The 18,093-nt window shown below is 41.5% G+C and overlaps 1 protein-coding gene across 3 annotated transcripts in view; it reads right to left on the reverse strand.

The window, feature by feature from the left end:
• Window positions 1–18,093, reverse strand: part of LOC142743296 (amine oxidase [flavin-containing] A-like) — a 129,495-nt gene that overhangs the window by 11,421 nt on the left and 99,981 nt on the right. For 2 of the 3 annotated variants that reach the window (XM_075853917.1, XM_075853916.1), the window contains 4 exons: window positions 13,165–13,222; window positions 12,149–12,246; window positions 5,898–6,009; window positions 305–367 (listed from right to left, as the gene is read on the reverse strand). In XM_075853917.1, the coding sequence (XP_075710032.1) occupies window positions 305–367; window positions 5,898–6,009; window positions 12,149–12,246; window positions 13,165–13,222 (331 nt within the window). Of the gene's footprint in view, window positions 1–304; window positions 368–4,521; window positions 4,645–5,897; window positions 6,010–12,148; window positions 12,247–13,164; window positions 13,223–18,093 lie in introns of those variants that run through there. The other variant, XR_012881538.1, reaches the window with a different exon arrangement.

An 18,093-nucleotide genomic window follows, 5' to 3' on the forward strand; every position in this document is an offset into this window, starting at 1 on the left:
GGCATTGCATCCTGGGTAAAGTTGGCCATGTCAGAATATCTGAAACTGAAAAGGGATCAGCTGCTAAGTGTTTGTAATACGGACTCGCGTGCTCATGATAAAGTCATATCTTATTTACAAATGATAATCATTAGCCCAATTTCCCTACAGCTGCATCCCACCAGCTTCTATTTTCATCAGCTGTCCCTGCAGAGCGCAGCTTATATTGTTCAGCTAGAGGGAATCTGTAGATAATGAATTTTTTTTTTCTCTTGAGTTAAGCACAGTCATTAATTATATGAATTGTAGGCAATGCAGAACTTACCACAGATTCTGGTTCAGGCAACCATATTTCATTTTCCGGAATGAGTCCCATTTTGCACATTATCTGTAAGTATTAGTAATGCATTTTACCGTTTTATAATTTCACAGTATGAAAGCACATAATGATTTCAATAGAACAGTTTTTACTAAATGTTGATTAGGGTTGAAAATGTAAATGATAGATTAGCAGAATAAAAAAATAACTTTTTGGAGAATATTTAAAAAAAGAGTTTTAAGCTTAGCATATAAAACAAATCATCCTTCCTTTCCCAATTAAAATTAAGATCCACCTTTGCAGCAACTTAAAAGAATATATTAGGGAATTACTTCTACCGCAATTCCTTAATAAAATGTTAGTACTGGAAATGCTCTCCAAGGCGTGGAATGTGAAATAAAGACAGCTATTTATGTTCTGTGAATAGACAACAGACATATAGGTGTAAAACAGATTAAAATCTGCTGATTGTCCTGCAGGCATAAGATGGCCGGGTTCAGATGGAGCGGATACGCTGCGTAAAAATCATGCAGCATGTCCAACCTGGAACCCGAGGTACATTCCGCACAATGTGGTGCGGTTTTTTTCAAACGGAATATCCGCTGTGGAAGAAAGCCGTTCATACTTACTCCCCCCTCCCTCCTCTGACGTCCGCTCCGGCCTCCCTGGATGACATTGCAGGCCATGTGACGCTGCAGCCTGTGATTAGCTGCAGCAGTCACATGGGATGCAACGTCATACTAGGAGGCCGGACTACAGGAAGAAGGAGGGTGTTCTGGATAAGTATGATTTTTTTTCCCCCAGTAGTTGTGGTTTTTGCAGCGTAATCGCTGTGAATTTGCTGCAAAAGTCGCAACACTTGACTTTCTGTTGTGGGTTTTGCATCGCCATTGAATTCAATGGGGAAAACCTGCAACGGATAATCGGCAAAAACACATCCTAAATGGACATGCTGCGTAATTAAATTCTGCACCACAGGTCAATTTATTAACGTTTACGGTGCGTTTTGTTTCCACAGCGTGGGCATGAGACTTTCTGAATCTCATCCACTTTGCTGCTACTGTAAATGCTGCGGAATTTCCGCACACAATTCCGTTGCGGAAATTCCGCAGCATTTACTCTACGTGGAAATCCGGCCTAAGAGCTTGTCCACACGTAACGGAATTGCTGCAGAAAATTTCTGAATCATTTCAGTTGAAACTAGCAGACAAAGGGGTGGATTTCAGCCATTCAGTCCACTTTCCACAGCAGGAATTGTCTTGCTGTGGTACGAAATATATGCACCGCAGGTGAATTTCTGGATGGAAATTTTATGCAGTATTGTGGATGACATATGTTAAATCTCACCCACTTTGCTGCTACTGTATTCTGCTGCGTGTTTTCCGCCCGCAATTCCGTATGGAAAAAACGCAGTAATTCCGTTACGTGTAAACAAGCCGTAAGAGGAATTTTCATGCATTTTTAAAATTAGCTTTGTGTTCAGGTCTGGGCATTTTTTTTTAAATCGCTTGTATCTGTAGAAACTAGAAAAAACGAAAGTATTCAATTTTCCATAAATAGTTATGTAAAGTCACGCGACAGCTGTCCGATGATTTCTGAGGGAAGTTACGTCACTATAGATGCAAGGTCACCATAGCCTAGTCAGCACATGGCTTAAACGGAAACAAGCCGCAGGGGAAAAAAAGAAGAAGTATATTACAAAGTTTTTTATTTTTCTATTTTTTACACGTAAAAGGTTTTTGAAAAATGCCCGAACCCTGGACAAACCTTTTCAGTTTTAGTACACAAATATAGAAAGAGATGCACCCTAGTTAATTCCTTAATATATTGCTCTGACCCGGAGGTCTGTATGGGAGCTGTAAGATATGGGTATGGGTTCAGCTATCTTGACTTTGTTGTATAGGAAAGCAAATTGTGAGAGAAACTGAGCTCTGATCCTTATAACAAATTTGAAATAAACATACATTTAGTTAACACTGGCCTATATCTAGGATTAAAAAAATCTGTTATAGATACACATGAAGCACAAGATCAGTGTTACTCCATTGTGAATACTTCACATGTATACTTCATCTATAAAATTATTACTTTACTCTACCTGTTAGGCTTCATTCACATCTGCGTTGAAGGCTCCGTTAGGGGCCTCCATCACAATTCTGGTCAAAAATGGCAAACAAAATAGTGCAGAATGCAGAGTTCAGTAAAACAGCAGACACCATGGAGGAAACTCGACGAAACCGATTAAAGTCAACGGGTTCCCTTGGGCGCCGATGGTGTCAACAGATACAGTGCTTCCGTTTTTTGTTGCTCTGCTCCCATGACGGAGTAGAGCAACTGAAATACTGAATGCAGATGTGAGCGAGGCCTTAGGCCGCGTTCCCACGTAGCGTAAAAACACTGCAGAATTTCCGCAAAGGAATTGTGTACGGAAATTCTGCAGCATTTACAGTAGCAGCAAAGTGGATGAGATTTAGTAAATGTCACGCCCACGCTGCAGAAAAAAACAGCAGCGTAAATGTTTATAAATTGAGCTACGGTGCGGAATTGAAATCCACAGCATGTCAATTTGTGCTTTGTTGTCGTTGATTTTCTGTTGCGGGTTTTCCCTATTGAAGTCAATGTGGATGCAAAACCTGCAACATAAGGGCAGATTCAGACGAACGGTGCGTTTTTGCGCGCGCAAACAACGCAGCGTTTTGCGCGCGCAAAAACGATTTGACAGCTGCGTGTGTCATCCGTGTATGATGCGCGGCTGCGTGATTTTCGCGCAGCCGCCATCATAGAGATGAGGCTAGTCGACGGCCGTCACTGTCCAAGGTGCTGAAAGAGCTAACTGATCGGCAGTAACTCTTTCAGCACCCTCGACAGTGAATGCCGAACACAGTATCGAGAAACCTGTTAAAAAAAAAAGAAAAAGTTCGTACTTACCGAGAACTTCCCTCCCGGCCGTTGCCTTGGTGACGCGTCCTTGGTGACGCGCCTCTCTTGACATCGGGCCCCACCTCCCTGGATGACGCCGCAGTCCATGTGACCGCTGCAGCCTGTGCTTGGCCTGTGATTGGCTGGAGCTGTCACTTGGATTGTCATCCCGGGAGGTCAGACTGGAGGAAGAAGCCGGGAGTTATCGGTAAGTCAGAACTTCGTTTTTTTGTACAGGTTCATGTTTATTGGGATCGGTAGTCACTGTCCATGGTGCTGAAACAGTTTAACTCTTTCAGCACCCTGGACAGTGACTATCTCCTGACGTCGCGTACCGGAAATTTTGCCGGGTTCGGCCAAAACGAGTTCGACCGAACCCGGTGAAGTTCGGTTCGATTGTCCGTGTTCGCTCATCTCAAAGACACTCCATTTGGATGTTTGGAAACAGAAAAGCACGTGGTGCTTTTCTGGTTACATTCATCCTTTTGACAGCTGGTGCGCTGTTTCAGTCGGTTCGCACGGAAGTGCTTCCGTGCGACCTGCGTGGTTTTCACGCACCCATTGACTTCAATGGGTGCGTGATGCGCGAAATACGCGGAGATATTGAATCTGTCGCGTTTTGTACGCAGCGAACAAACGCTGCGCACAAATCACGCACTGTTTGAACTGCCCCATTGACTTCTATAGGGCTGTGCGTGGCGCGCGAAAAATACGCGGCCTGCACGCACGAAAATCACGCTCGTGTGAATCCCCCCTAAAGCCAAGTGTTGTGATTACGCCGTAAAAATCACAACTCTGGAAAAAAACAAATACATACTTAGCCAGAACGCTCTCCTTCTTCCTGTAGTCTGGCCTCCTGGGATGACGTTTCATCCTATGTGACCGCTGCAGCCAATCACAGGCTGCAGCGTCACATGGCCTGCAACTTCATCGTAGGAGGCCGGAGCGGACGTGTAATGAAGGAGGGGGTAAGTATGAGCCCTTTTTTTACGCAGCGGAAATTCCGTCCGAAATACAGAACCAAAATTTAGTGCGTTTTTTCGGACGGAAGGTGCTACAGGTCGGATACACTGCGGAACCCGAACTTAGAAGTGTTAATAAATGGTGTATTCAGATTATCAATAGACATAAGAAAACATTTATCATCCCTGTGACATTAAAGTTTTCATGTTTTACGTAAATAAAATGTATTCCCTGTATAACAAAAACTTTACACAAGTTTCTAATAAACTTCAGGAATCAACACCTCACAGGTCTCAATTATTGAAAACATTTCTGTATTCTACATTCAGAGGTTGAAATACCTGTCCTGAAAATATGTTGCTCACACAGGAGCCAATCTTGTTACAGTACAGGTGAGCTGTGTGAGCAGGACAGGGTCAGGACACCTTTCCAGGGACTGAATAAGACTTGAAAACTGTGAGAAACTGATACAAAAAGTATAATAGATAGTTGCATAAAGTTATACAACAAATAAGCTTTAGTTACATAAAACCTTAAATAATTGAAGTGAGAGAGGAACAATGAAGATATAAGAAAAATAAAAGTAACAGGGTACAAGTCGGCAAAAGAAAAATAACAATAACGGATACAATAAAGTGACCATAAGTTCAAAGTGTGAACAGTATGAGGCCTCATTCACATCAGTGTATTTCGTGTCTACATTCATTCTGTATTTGGAAGATCCTAAAAAAGGAGATAAATACGCGGCATGTTCTATGGTTAAAGGCGCTGTCTTCTACAGACAATCCCTGTCTATATATTCCGCATTCATGTATTACCTGGACAGCCTTTCATTTGAGCAAATGTATAGCCTGACGTGACTTTGCCTTAGGATAACAGCTGATTGCGGCTGACAGAGAAGCCATGGCTTCTTTTTAAAAATAGGGTCGTCTTTCTGTGACAACCCTCCCAATGTATTGATACTCCCCACAGAAGTAAATAGACATAAAAAATATGGCTTAACATTATGTATTTAGATTTTTCTGTCTCCATTGACTTCTATGGAATGAATATAGTCATAATACGGCATCTAATGGAGCAGGCCGCATATAGAAAAATACAGAAAGCATGTAGAAATATTGCCGTATAGAAATATTGATGTGTGAACTGCTTCATAAAAGAACTTGGGCTCTGTATATGACAAATATTCTGTATGGAAAAGAATAAGCAGTAGATTCCAAATAAACAAGTGTGATTGAGGTCATGCAAATTTGTAATGTGCAATTGGCTGCAACCTCCACTAGAGGGCTCTAAAGCATTAAACGGTCATGATAATTGCAATGGTATGAAGTTAGCTGAGAAGTTTAACCAGAATAAAACACCATCTAAATGGAATCACATCCTCATTAAAACATTTGATTTAGATAATGAGAACAATGTCTGTAGATTCATGCGTTTCATTTAATTTTAATCAACATCTTCAATATTCTACAAGATGTTCCTTTCATACCATAAGGTCAGAAGAGCAGCAGAAATGCATGTTGAGATCTTCTGTGGATGATGGTCTTTTAACGATAATTAGAGAGACACGCACATTACACCACTCACCTCTAGGAATATCTATTACAACTTTCTGCTGCTGTTGTAATTGTAGGTGTCTCCGCCACAGCAAACATTTCTTCTTTTATTTTCAATTACTTCTATAATTATTTTACAAAAAAATGTGGAGTAATTGTACCTCTCTGGCTGCTCTCTCCCCAGCTTGCACTGCTCCTTCCATGTATCCACTCCACTGAGTAGCAGTTTCTGTTCCAGCAAAGAAAAGCTTCCCAACGGGCTGCCGAATGACACTTTAGACAAAGGAGAGGCTTTATTGTATTGCTACTCAATCCCTGATTATCTCAAACACCATGTTTTACATTGTATTTCTACACATTAAGTATTTTAACCCCTTCCCTCTTTAGCCACTTTTGACCTTCCTGACCGAGCCTCATTTTTCAAATCTGACATGTGTCACTTTATGTGGTAATAACTCCGGAATGCTTTCACCTATCCAAGCGATTCTGAGATTGTTTTCTCGTGACACATTGGACTTTAAGTTACTGGCAAAATTTGCTCGATATGTTCAGTATTTAATTGTGAAAAACACCAAAATTTAGCGAAAAATTGCAAAAATTAGCATTTTTCTCAATTTAAATGTATCTGCTTGTAAGACAGGCAGTAATACCACACAAAATTGTTGCTAATTAACATCCCCCATATGTCTACTTTAGATTGGCATCGTTTTTTGAACATCCTTTTATTTTTCTATGACGTTACAAGGCTTAGAACTTTAGCAGCAGTTTCTCACATTTTCAAGAAAATTTCAAAAGGCCATTTTTACAGGGGCCAGTTCAGTTGTGAAGTGGCTTTGAGGGCCTTATATATTAGAAACCCCCAAAAAGTCACCCCATTTTAAAAACTTCACCCCTCAAAGTATTCAAAACAGCATTTAGAAAATGTCTTAACCCTTTACACATGTCACAGGAATTAAAGCAAAGTAGAGGTGAAATTTACAAATTTCATATTTTTTTGCAGAAATAAATTTTTAGTACAATTTTTTTTATAACACAGAATGTTTTACCAGAGAAATGCAACTCAATATTTGTTGCCCAGTTTCTGCAGTTTTAGGAAATATCCCACATGTGGCCGTAGCGTACTACTGGACTGAAGCACCGGCCTCAGAAGCAAAGGAACACCTAGTGGATTTTGGGGCCTTATTTTTGTTAAAATAAATTTTAGGCACCATGTCAGGTTTGAAGGGCTCTTGCGGTGCCAAAACAGTCAAAATCCCCCAAAAGTGACCCCATCTGGGAAACTACACACCTCAAGGAAATTATCTAGGGGTACAGTGAGCATTTTGACCGCACAGGTTTTTTACAGAAATTATTGGAAGTAGGCCGTGAAAATTAAAATCAACATTTCTTCAAAGAAAATGTAGGTTTAGCGATTTTTTTTCTCATTTCCACATGGACTAAAGGAGAAAAAGCACCGTAAAATTTGTAAAGCAATTTCTCCCGAGTAAAACAATACCCCACATGTAGTAATAAACGGTTGTTTGGAGACACGGCAGGGCTGAGAAGGGAAAGAGCGCTATTTGGCTTTTGGAGCTCAAGTTTAGCAGGAATGGTTTGCGGAGGCCATGTCACATTTACGAAGTCCCTGAGGACACAAAACAGTGGAAACCCCCCACAAGTGGCCCCATTTTGGAGACTACACCCATTGAGGAAATTATCTAGGAGTATAGTGAGCGATTTGACCCCACAGGTTTTTTGCAGAAATTATTGGAAGTAGGCCCTGAAAATAAAAATCAACATTTTTTCAAAGAAAATGTAGGTTTAGCTTATTTTTACTAATTTCCACAAGGACTGAAGGAGAAAAAGCACCACAAAATTTGTAAAGCAATTTCTCCCGAGTAAAACAATGCCACACATGTGGTAATAAACGGCTGTTTGGAGACACGGCTTGGCTTAGAAGGGAAAGAGCGCTATTTGGCTTTTGGAGATCACATTGAGCAGGAATGGTTTGCGGCGGCCATGTCACATTTGCAAAGCCCCTGAGGGGAAAAAACAATGAAAACGCCCAAAAAGTGACACCATTTAGGAAACTACACCTCTTGAGGAATTCATCTAGGGGTGTAGTGAGCATTTTGACCCCACAGATGTTTCATAGAATTTATTAGAATTGGGCAGTGAAAATAAAAACGATCCTTTTTCTTCAATAAGACGTAGCTTTAGCGCAAATTTTTTAATTTTCGCAACAAATAAAGGAAAAAAATGAACCCAACATTTGTAAAGCAATTTCTACCGAGTACGGCAATACCCCATATGTGGTCATAAACTGCTGTTTGGGCACACGGCAGGGCTCAGAAGGGAAGGACCGCCATTTGGAGTGCAGATGTTGCTGGATTGGTTTCTGGGCGCCTGTGGGCCCAAAACAGTGGAAACCCCCCAGAAGTGACCCAATTTTGGAAACTACACCCCTCAATGCATTTACCTAGGGGTGTGGTGAGCATGTTAACCCTGCAGGTGTTTTGTAGAAATTAGTGTGAACTCGATGTTGCAGAGTGAAAATTGGATTTTTTCCACAGATATGTGGACAATATGTGGTGCCCGGCTTGTGCCACCATAACAAGACAGCTCTCTAATTATTATGCTGGGTTTCCTGGTTTTAGAAACACCCTACATGTGGCCCTAATCTTTTGCTTGGACAGTCGACCAGGCTCAGGAGTGAAAGCGTACCATGTAAAATTGAGGCCTAATTTGGCGATTTACAAAGTATTGGTTCACAACTGCAGAGGCTCAGATGTGAAATAATAAAAATAAACCCCTGGGAAGTGACCCCATTATGGAAACTGCACCCCTCAAGGCATTTATTAAGGGGTGTAGTGAGCATTTTCACCCCACAGGTCTTTTCCATAAATGAATGTGCTGTGGATGGTGCAAATTAAAAATTTATATTTTTCCCTAGATATTGTAAAGGATCTGCCAGGCACAGCTTCGGGGTTAACTCCCAGAACTAATCAGTCAGCACCTGAGAATACATCCCTGAGACTGACTCCTGCTTCCACCATTCAGGCTGGCAGGCTTAGGAGTGGGAGAGCCTATCGTAACCTGGCCAGACTCAGCTAGCTCCCGCCCTCGGTCTATTTAAGCCTGCACTTCCTGTCCCTCGGTGCTTGTGATTCTTTCCTTGTGGTTTCCTGGCCCAGCTACAGCTCCTGCTATTTTTGATCCTGCTCCATACAGACCCTGGCTTACCGACTACTCTTCTGCTTTTCGTTTTGTACCTCGCACACTCCTGGCTTGACTCGGCTCGTTCACCACTCTGGTTGCTCACGGTGTTGCCGTGGGCAACGGCCCCTTTTCCTTGCTTGTGTTCCTTTGTATGTTTGTCGTGCACTTACTGAGCGCAGGGACCGCCGCCCAGTTGTATCCCGTCGCCTTGGGCGGGTCGTTGCAAGTAGGCAGGGACAGAGTGGCGGGAAGATTAGGGCTCACTTGTCCGTCTCCCTACCCCCTGCCATTACAGATATGCCATTCAGTGGCAAATATGTCTTGCCTAGCTTATGCCACTGGAGACACACACCCCGAAAATTGCTAAAAGGGTATGACGGTGCCATATATGTGGAAGGAAACTGCTGTTTGGGGACGCTGTAGGGTTCAGATGGGAGGAAATGCCATTTGGCTTTTGGAGCGTGGATTTTGCTTGGTAGTAGTTTTGTTTGGAGTCTTACTGTTGTTTCCGTTTATAATGTAGGGCATATGTAAGCCGGGCGGAGTATATAAGGGGCATAGTCAGGGGGTATAATAATGGGGTAAAAAAAAACAATAAAATAATCCATAGATGTGTGTTACGCTGTGAAGCAATCCTTTCTGCACAGGCCGGTGTCGCACTGATATATGGCGTCCTTTATTATCCCCCTTTTGATCCACACTCCGCGCCTTTGTAGTTTGGGGAATTTTGCTAGGAAGTGTTGTCCTGGTATAATACGGGCACCGTCGCTTCCAGCGGATATGTTTGGGCCCTCCCTTTCCTGGTTCCCTAATTTTAGGTCCTTGATAAATCGCCTCTTCAAACAGAAGAAATGTTCCCCTCGGGCACAACTGCATATTTTTTTATTTCCTGACTTATTGGAGCCATAACTAATTTTATTTTTCATAGACGTAGTGGTATGAGGGCTGGTTTGTTGCGGGACGAGCTGTAGTTATTATTGGTACCATTTTGGGGTACATGCAACTTTTTGATCACCTTTTATCCTATTTTTTGGGATGCCAGGTAAACAAAAAAGCGCAATTCTGGCACAGCTTTTTTCGGTTTTTTTTATACAGCGTTCACCACGCATTATAAACTACATGTTAACTTTATTCTGCGGGTCAGTACGATTCCGGCGATACCTAATTTATAGCACTTTTTTATGTTTTACAACTTTTTGCACAATAAAATTACTTTTGTAAAAAGAATGTATTTTTTCTGTCGCCAAGTTGTGAGAACCATAACTTTTTAATTTTTTTGTCGACGGAGGTGTATGATGGCTTGTTTTTTGCGGGACGAGCTATAGTTTTTATAGGTACCATTTTTGGATACGTGCAACTTTTTGATCTCTTTTTATTCTAATATTTGTAGGGCAAAGTGACTAAAAAACAGAAACTCTGGTAACGTTTTTTACGGTTTTTTTTACGCTGTTCACCGCGTGCAATAAATAATATAATATTTTGATACCTCAGGTCGTTACGGTCGCGGCGATACCAAATACATATGGTTTATTATTATTTTTCAATAATAAAGGACTTGATAAGAGTAAAAGGGGGATTGTGTTTTATTTGATTACTTGAAACTTTTATTGTTTTCAAACTTTTATTATTTGCACTTTTTTTTACACTTTTTTATACTTTTTTTACACTTTATCTCAAGTCCCACTAGGGAACTTGAAGGTCCAACAGTCAGATTTTTTTTTTTCTAATACATTGCACTACCTATGTAGTGCAATGTATTAGATCTGTCAGTCATTCACTGACAGCAAGCCGATTAGGCTTCGCCTCCCGGCGGGGCCTAAATCGGCTTCCGTAATGGCAGAGCAGGAGACCATTGTGTCTCCTGTTGCCATAACAGCAGTCGCCAGTCCTGATTGCCTGTCAGGGCTGGCGATCTGCTAGTAACCGCTACGATGCAGCAATCGCTTTCGATTGCTGCATCGAAGGGGTTAATGGCAGGGATCGGAGCTAGCTCCGGTTCCTGCCGTTACAGGTGGATGTCAGCTGTACAGTACAGCTGACTTCCACCGCTGATGACGCCGGATCAGCTCCTGACCCGGCGCCATCTTGCCGGCAGCTACGGAAGCCGATCAGGCTCCGCCGCCGGGCGGATTTTGACCGGCTTCGGTGCTAGGCAGACCGGGAGGCCAGTATTAGGCCTCCGGTTGCCATTGCAGCCACCGGAACCCTAGCAATTTCATTACTGGGGTTCCGATGAGCTGCAAACACCGTAAGTGCAGCGATCGCGTTTGAGCGCTGCACTTAAGGGGTTAATGGCGGGGATCGAAGGTAATTTCGGTCCCCGCCGTTACAGCCGGATGTCAGCTGTAAGATACAGCTGAGATCCGGTGATGATGGCACCGGCTCAGCTTTTGAGCCGGTCCCAAACATTCGGCGTACATGTACGGCAAGATGCGGGAAGTCAATGCTTTCCATGACGTACATGTACGGCAAATGTCGGGAAGGGGTTAAAGACAATTTGTCAGCAGTTTTGAGCCCTGTTGTGTCGATAATGCGAGTGACATGACTGAGAAGTCGATGATTTCATTCCCCCGGCGCCACTATTGGGACTAAGTCAGCCCCTTGATGTTAAAGTGCTCCTGGCTCTCCTCAGGGAATTCTGCCAGCCCCTCCCCTCTGCTCTGAGTGACAGCTCTGGCGGTCCCTTGATTTGGCGGAAACGGCGTAAAAAAGAGAGCTATGATGTTTCCGAAACTCCCATAGAAGGAAATTGGAGTTACAGAAACAGCCTAGTTCACGTCCCAACCTGTGTCAAATGTAGAATGTCAAAACCTAATGACATTGCGTGGTAACAGAATTACTTTTTTGATAATACACACCGTCATGGTTCCCTTATGAATTGGTTAGCCAACCAAAATTAAACAGCACTTCCACATAGAAAAAAATAGATCACCAGTAAATATAAACTTATGAGATATTCTTTCACTCAAGCTTTTTAAACAGTCTACACTAGATAAGCTTTCCAAAAGTAATGTCAGGAAATGGCAGCCATTACAGACCCCATGGAGGCTGTCTCCTGGAACGGTATAAGGTTCCATGCACAGGACATGGAGTCACTACAGACCCATGTAAATATTTTTGCACACTGTCAACCTCTTCTGCGGTATTTTTCTCAGTGTAGTCTCACTCAAGAGGAAAAAATTATCTGATTTCATCCTGTTTTGCTCTGCCTTACCTCCCATACTGTGTCATGACTCCTGGTGGGAAATAGGCGGTGTAACAGCCACCAGAATACTGTTCTTCACACCAGTTCTTCTCCTCATAATGTACAGGCTATGAGATAACAAAGAAGTCAAAAGATTATAAACATAAAGAACTACGTAGACAAAAATTTAGATCACTATAGAACCCTATGTTGTTCAATAGAAATGTGGAGGAGGCCAGATACTGCGACTGTGCATTGTATGACAGCTTACTACAGCTTTGTTTTATTCAAGTGAATGGGACTGAGCTGTAATACCATGCACAGCCACTACTAAAAGTACGGAACTGTGTAAACTATGAAGGGGACCTGTTGCTCTCTAAAGCGCCGCAGCCACTTCAAACAGCAAATCGGCAGGGATACTTAGAGTCGGACCCCCCACCGATCTAATATTGATGGCCTATCTTAAAGAGGACCTGTCACCTCTCCAGAAATAAAAATTCTGAAGCACCTTTTCCTAGAACTCTACATTGTGCTGTCCCTCTTTATTCCTCCCAGAAATGTATTAATAAATTAAAAACTAAGTGTTACCTGTTGGGAGATGTGTCACTAAAGAGACTGACAATGTCCAATCAGTGCTGACAGAGTGAGACTGTAGGGACACACCCCTTTCACAAGGAGAATGGTAACAGCCAGTTGGCAATTTATTTATAAATCTCTAGGAGGAACAACAGAGGAATGGCACAATGCCAAATATATGTTCCGTAATTTTTATTTCATGGAGAAAACAAGTATTTACTGAAATAGACATGTTAGGAGAGGGCACAGGTCCTCTTTAACTATAGGCCATCAATTTTAAAGAACCTAATAACCCCTTTAACATCTAGAAAACTGTTCTTAAGCATAGACGTATGCGACTGCATCGACAGATAGTGTCACACTTTAAGAAGTAAAAAATAAATACATTTTATGATCATCTTATTTTCAATATATTTTTTCTTATACTGAAGCATTATTCAAATTTTGTGTAGTAATAATTAATAACTTACATGCAATGCTTTTTCAGTGCCCATTGCCTTGGCATAGTACTCACATATTCTTTTCTTCCTAAGTATAGTAAAACAAATAAATCAAGAACATAATACTTAGTCCTACCCCACATTCATATAAATACAACTTATTATTTAAGAAGGTTTTCCAATGTTAAGGCCATTTAAGTGGGAAATCCACCATGGATTAACCCCTTAACGACCGATGTATAGTGTTTTAACGGTGGCTGTTAGGGGTAGTTCTTCTGAAGTGCCGCCTTTTCACGTCGGCACTTAGGAAGTTTTCCCGCATCGGGAAGTGTGATACTGAAGCCCAGGCTGTTGCTAACAGCCTCAGACTTCAGGGCATCGATCGGAGACCACTAGCAGTGGTCTCCGATCATGTTAAACCCCTCAGATGCGGTTGTCAATAGCGACTGCCGCATCGGAGTGGTTTTAGAGGGAGGGTGCTCCCTCTCTCATTCCACTGGTACCCCGCGATGTGATCGCGGAGTGCCGCTGGTTTCTATGGCAGCCAGGGGCCTAACAAAGGCCCCTAGATTTGCTTTTAGTAAATGCCTGCTAACAGATGCCTGTCCGCTTTACACTGACTGGCAATAATACACTGCAAGGAAGAATACCTATAAACATATATGTAGACATGTTTATATCCAAATCAAAAAATAACTAATACCACACAATTTGTACCATAGAAAAATTGAATACTTTATTAGAAGTAGAATAAAAATATGTTGGCCATCAAGGCCTAAAATAACACAATTAAAAACATAAATGTAGGGGTAGTTAGGGGAACACAGTATACACAATAACAAAACACTGTGAAAATAAAGTATGGTACAATATTATACACTCCAAGGGAAGGTAAGGGTACACACTCAGTATAACTCTATATACCAGTGTGCTTCCGAAATAGAAAGATATATGTATATCGGAGGCCCAAACCCTGAGTCCTAAAGTAAATACCAACCAGTATGCTGCATGTTGTCCACTATTGCACACAAGACCACCACACTGAGAACCACGACACACGTTTCGCCGTCAGCTTTTTCAAGAAGTGCTCCCGCATCGGATGGGTTGCTCCTGAGGCCCAGGCTGTTGCTAACAGACATAGGCTTCAGGGCATCGATCGGAGACCACTAGCAGTTTCTTTGATAGCTGGGGACCAGGCCTGCCTTTAGTAAATGCCTGTGTCATGGTCTGTGGGTATGTGGACCCACTAGGCCGCACCGAGGTAGGGAGGAGGCAGCTGGCCACAGAGCACCCAAGCAATACAAAGTCCCGCACTAGGGTACCTGAATAGTCCAGACAGTGGCCGAGGCTTTAGCACGGATGGAGGTGGGTGCAGCAGGTTGCGCCAGACGTGGCGGATGACACTGGACGTGGTAGATGACACGGGACGTGGCAGAAGACAGCAGGTGCAGTAGGACACGACTCCAACACTAACAGGCTCAGGAACAAGGACACAGCACGGGATACAGGTAGCAGGGTACGGGAAACAATGGGAACAAAATAACGCTAGGGACCATTTGCAAGACTGACATGGGAATACTAACAACACTCAGGCAATGAGCAAAGGGGCAGGGCCCTTTTTATAGTCCAGGGGAATAATGGGCTAATTGATGATGATTCCCATGTGCACGCACTGTCCCTTTAAAGCATGAGCGTGTGCGCGCAACCTACAGGACACAGCGGAAGTGAGAACTGATGTCTCCTGGGAAGGAGATGCGAGCCAGCGCTCACAGATCCATGGCTGCGACCGCCAGGGGGTGAGTAATCCCGATGGTCCACTGCCAAGGACGTTACAGCCTGTTTGGCCAATATAAAACTATTACATTATTTAACCCACATGGTGAACGACGTAATGCTAGAATTGCAGTTTTCTTTTCATCCTGCCTTCGAAAAAATGTGATAAAAAGTGATTACAAATTTGCCTGTACTCCAAAATGGTACCAATGGTACCAATAAAAACTACAAGTCGTCCTGCAAAAAAAAGCCCTAATACAGCTAAGTCAGCAGAAAAATAATAAAGTTATTCAAAATATAGCGACACAAAAACAAATAATTTAGAAAAAAAAGTGTTTTAACTGTGTAAATGTAGTAAAACATAAAAAACAAGATAAATTTGATATCGCCGCAATCGTAACGACCCGCTGAATAAAGTTATTATGATATTTATACCACACGGTAAATGGCGTAAATTTAAGACACAAAAAAAGAGTGGAGAAATTTCAGGGTTTTTTCCTATTACCCCACCAAAAATGGTAATAAAAGTCAATCAATACATTATAAGTACCCCAAAATGGTGCTATTAAAAAATACAACTTGTCCCGCAAAAAAAAGTTATTATACAGTTATGTCAAATAAAAAAGTTATATTTGTAGCTCTTTGAATGCGACGATGGAAAAACGTAAAAAAATTGCTTGGTCATTAAAGGAACAGTGTCACGAAAAAAAATTTTTTAACATCAGTTTGATTTTAGTCTTTTATTAAAAACTTTTATATTTATTTGTGTTTGTTTTACTTTTTTTTATCTTTACACTTTTTCTTCCCTATGGGGGCTGCCATTTTTTTACTCCATTTCTGTATGTGTCGATTAACGACACATACAGACATGGAGTACGGCAGCTACAGTCCCATAGTGAATGCGAACGGGGCCCGTTCCATCCACTATGGTGTACGCCGTCTGTGTGGGAACGGCGCATGCGCCGCTCCCACACAGTCAAAGTTGAACTGTGCGCCGTCCGGCGCCATTTTTCTGTGGACCGGAAGTCGCGGCCGGATAGTAGGATTACTACTTCCGGCCGCGGCTTCCGGACTTGTGCACTTGGAGCAGCGGCAGCAGACGGAGCGGACGGACCGGAGGGAGCGGCGGCGACTGGAGCAGGTAAGTGATTTCTATGTATGTTCGTGTTTCAGTGTGTGTTTACTACTGTATGTAAACCTACTACACTGTGTGTTAGCTCAAAAAATGGCGACACACAGTGTAGGAGGTTTGACCGTTCAATCCCCTCGTTTCTAGCCAGGATAAAGGAGGGGGGATTCTGAGAGCTCACTAGAGCGAGTGAGTTTTTCCCAATTTTGCAGCATAAAGCAATGCACATGCAATGCTGCAATTTTGGGAATTGCTCCATCTAGTGACCAGCACTGGGAAATATTATAAATTAGAATCTAATTTATAATATTTCCTTACTCGTGAAAAAAATAAAAAAAATTAGAACAATGTTTAATCACCTATACACTAATTGTTTAACTAAAAAAAAAAAATACCTTCAGTATTAAGGGGTTAAAGTGGAACATTCCTAGTCCACCCAGCCTCCAGAAATCAGTAAGCAAAAACAAAACTGAAAATACATTCACCTTATAACATCAACTGATGCACGTTAACCCCTTAATGACCAGCCTATTTTAGACCTTAATGACCAAGCTATTTTTTACGTTTTTCCATCATCTCATTCAAAGAGCTATAACTTTTTTATTTTTGCGTCGACATAGCTGTATAAGGTCTTGCTTTTTGCGGGACAAGTTGTGATTTTTAATAGCACCATTTTCGGCTACATAGAGTTTATTACTTAACTTTTATTAACTTTTTTTTGGGTGGGGGGGGGGGGGTTAGAAAAAAATCCAGCAATTTAGCCACACCTTTTTGCATCCTAAATTTACGCCATTTACCGTGTGGTATAAATAACACAATAACTTTATTCAGCGGGTTGTTGCTTTTGCAACGAGAACAAATTTATATAGATTTTGTATGTTTTACTACTTTTACACAGTAAAATCCCTTTTTTTTCCAAAATTATTTGTTTTTGTGTCTATTTGAAGAGTCATAACTTTTTCGCCGATGCAGTTGCATGAGGGCTTTTTTTTTTTTGCAGAACGACTTGTAGTTTTTATTGGTTCCATTTTGGAGTAGATGCGACTTTTTGATCACTTTTTATCACATTTTTTTTAAGGCAGGATTCAAAGAAAACAGCAATTTTTGTATTGTTTTTATTTGATTTTTTACGACGTTCACCGTGCGGGTTAAATAATGTAATAACTTTACAGTTGGGGTTGTTACGGACACGGTGATACTTAATATGTGTAATTTTTTTACTTTATTTTGTCTTTTAATAATAATAAAGCAGTTTTTTTAAATTTGATTAAACTTTTTTTTTTTTACTTTTTTACTAGTCCCACTAGGGGACTTCACTATGCGATCCTCCGATCGCATTTATAATGCGCTGCAATACTTTTGTATTGCAGTGTATTAGTGCCTGTCCGTTTAAAATAGGAATGGCCTAGCAGGCATAACTAGGGGCGGTCACTAACAGGTCAAAGCATTATAAGGTTGTCACGATACCAGAATTTGGACTCCGATACCGATACTTTGTGTAGTATTACGATTCTCGATACTTTGCCAACAATAAAAAAAACAAAGTTCTTCCATTTTCTGATGTGAGGCACGAGGTGTGATGAATTTTGACCCTCCATGTGCCTCACATTAATAATAATTAACCCCATCATGTACCTCACAGTCATAATGAACAACATTGGGTTAATGTGCGAGGTACATGATAGGGTTACTATTAATGTGAGACACATGGAGGTACTAAATTCATAACACCTCGTGCCTCACATTAATAAGTGAAAGAAAGCAGTTTTTATTTTATTTTTTACAGTGTACACATAAATGACGCAATAAATTTGTTGTGCAGGTTATTACAGTCGCGACAATACTGAATATGTATATTTTATGTATTGAGACTTTAATGTTTATTGTAAAAAATGTGTATGTGTATTTTTTTAATTTAACATTACTATATATTTTTTTATTTTAAGTTACGTTTATTTTTAAACTTTAATGTACTGGTATATATCTATATGCCAGTGCCTTAGCCTGTGTACTGATAGTACAAAGGCAGTTGTTAGGACACACCTAAGTATGCCCTA

The sequence above is a fragment of the Rhinoderma darwinii genome, chromosome 2 (assembly GCF_050947455.1).
Source record: "Rhinoderma darwinii isolate aRhiDar2 chromosome 2, aRhiDar2.hap1, whole genome shotgun sequence".
Taxonomy (NCBI): Eukaryota; Metazoa; Chordata; class Amphibia; order Anura; family Rhinodermatidae; genus Rhinoderma; species Rhinoderma darwinii.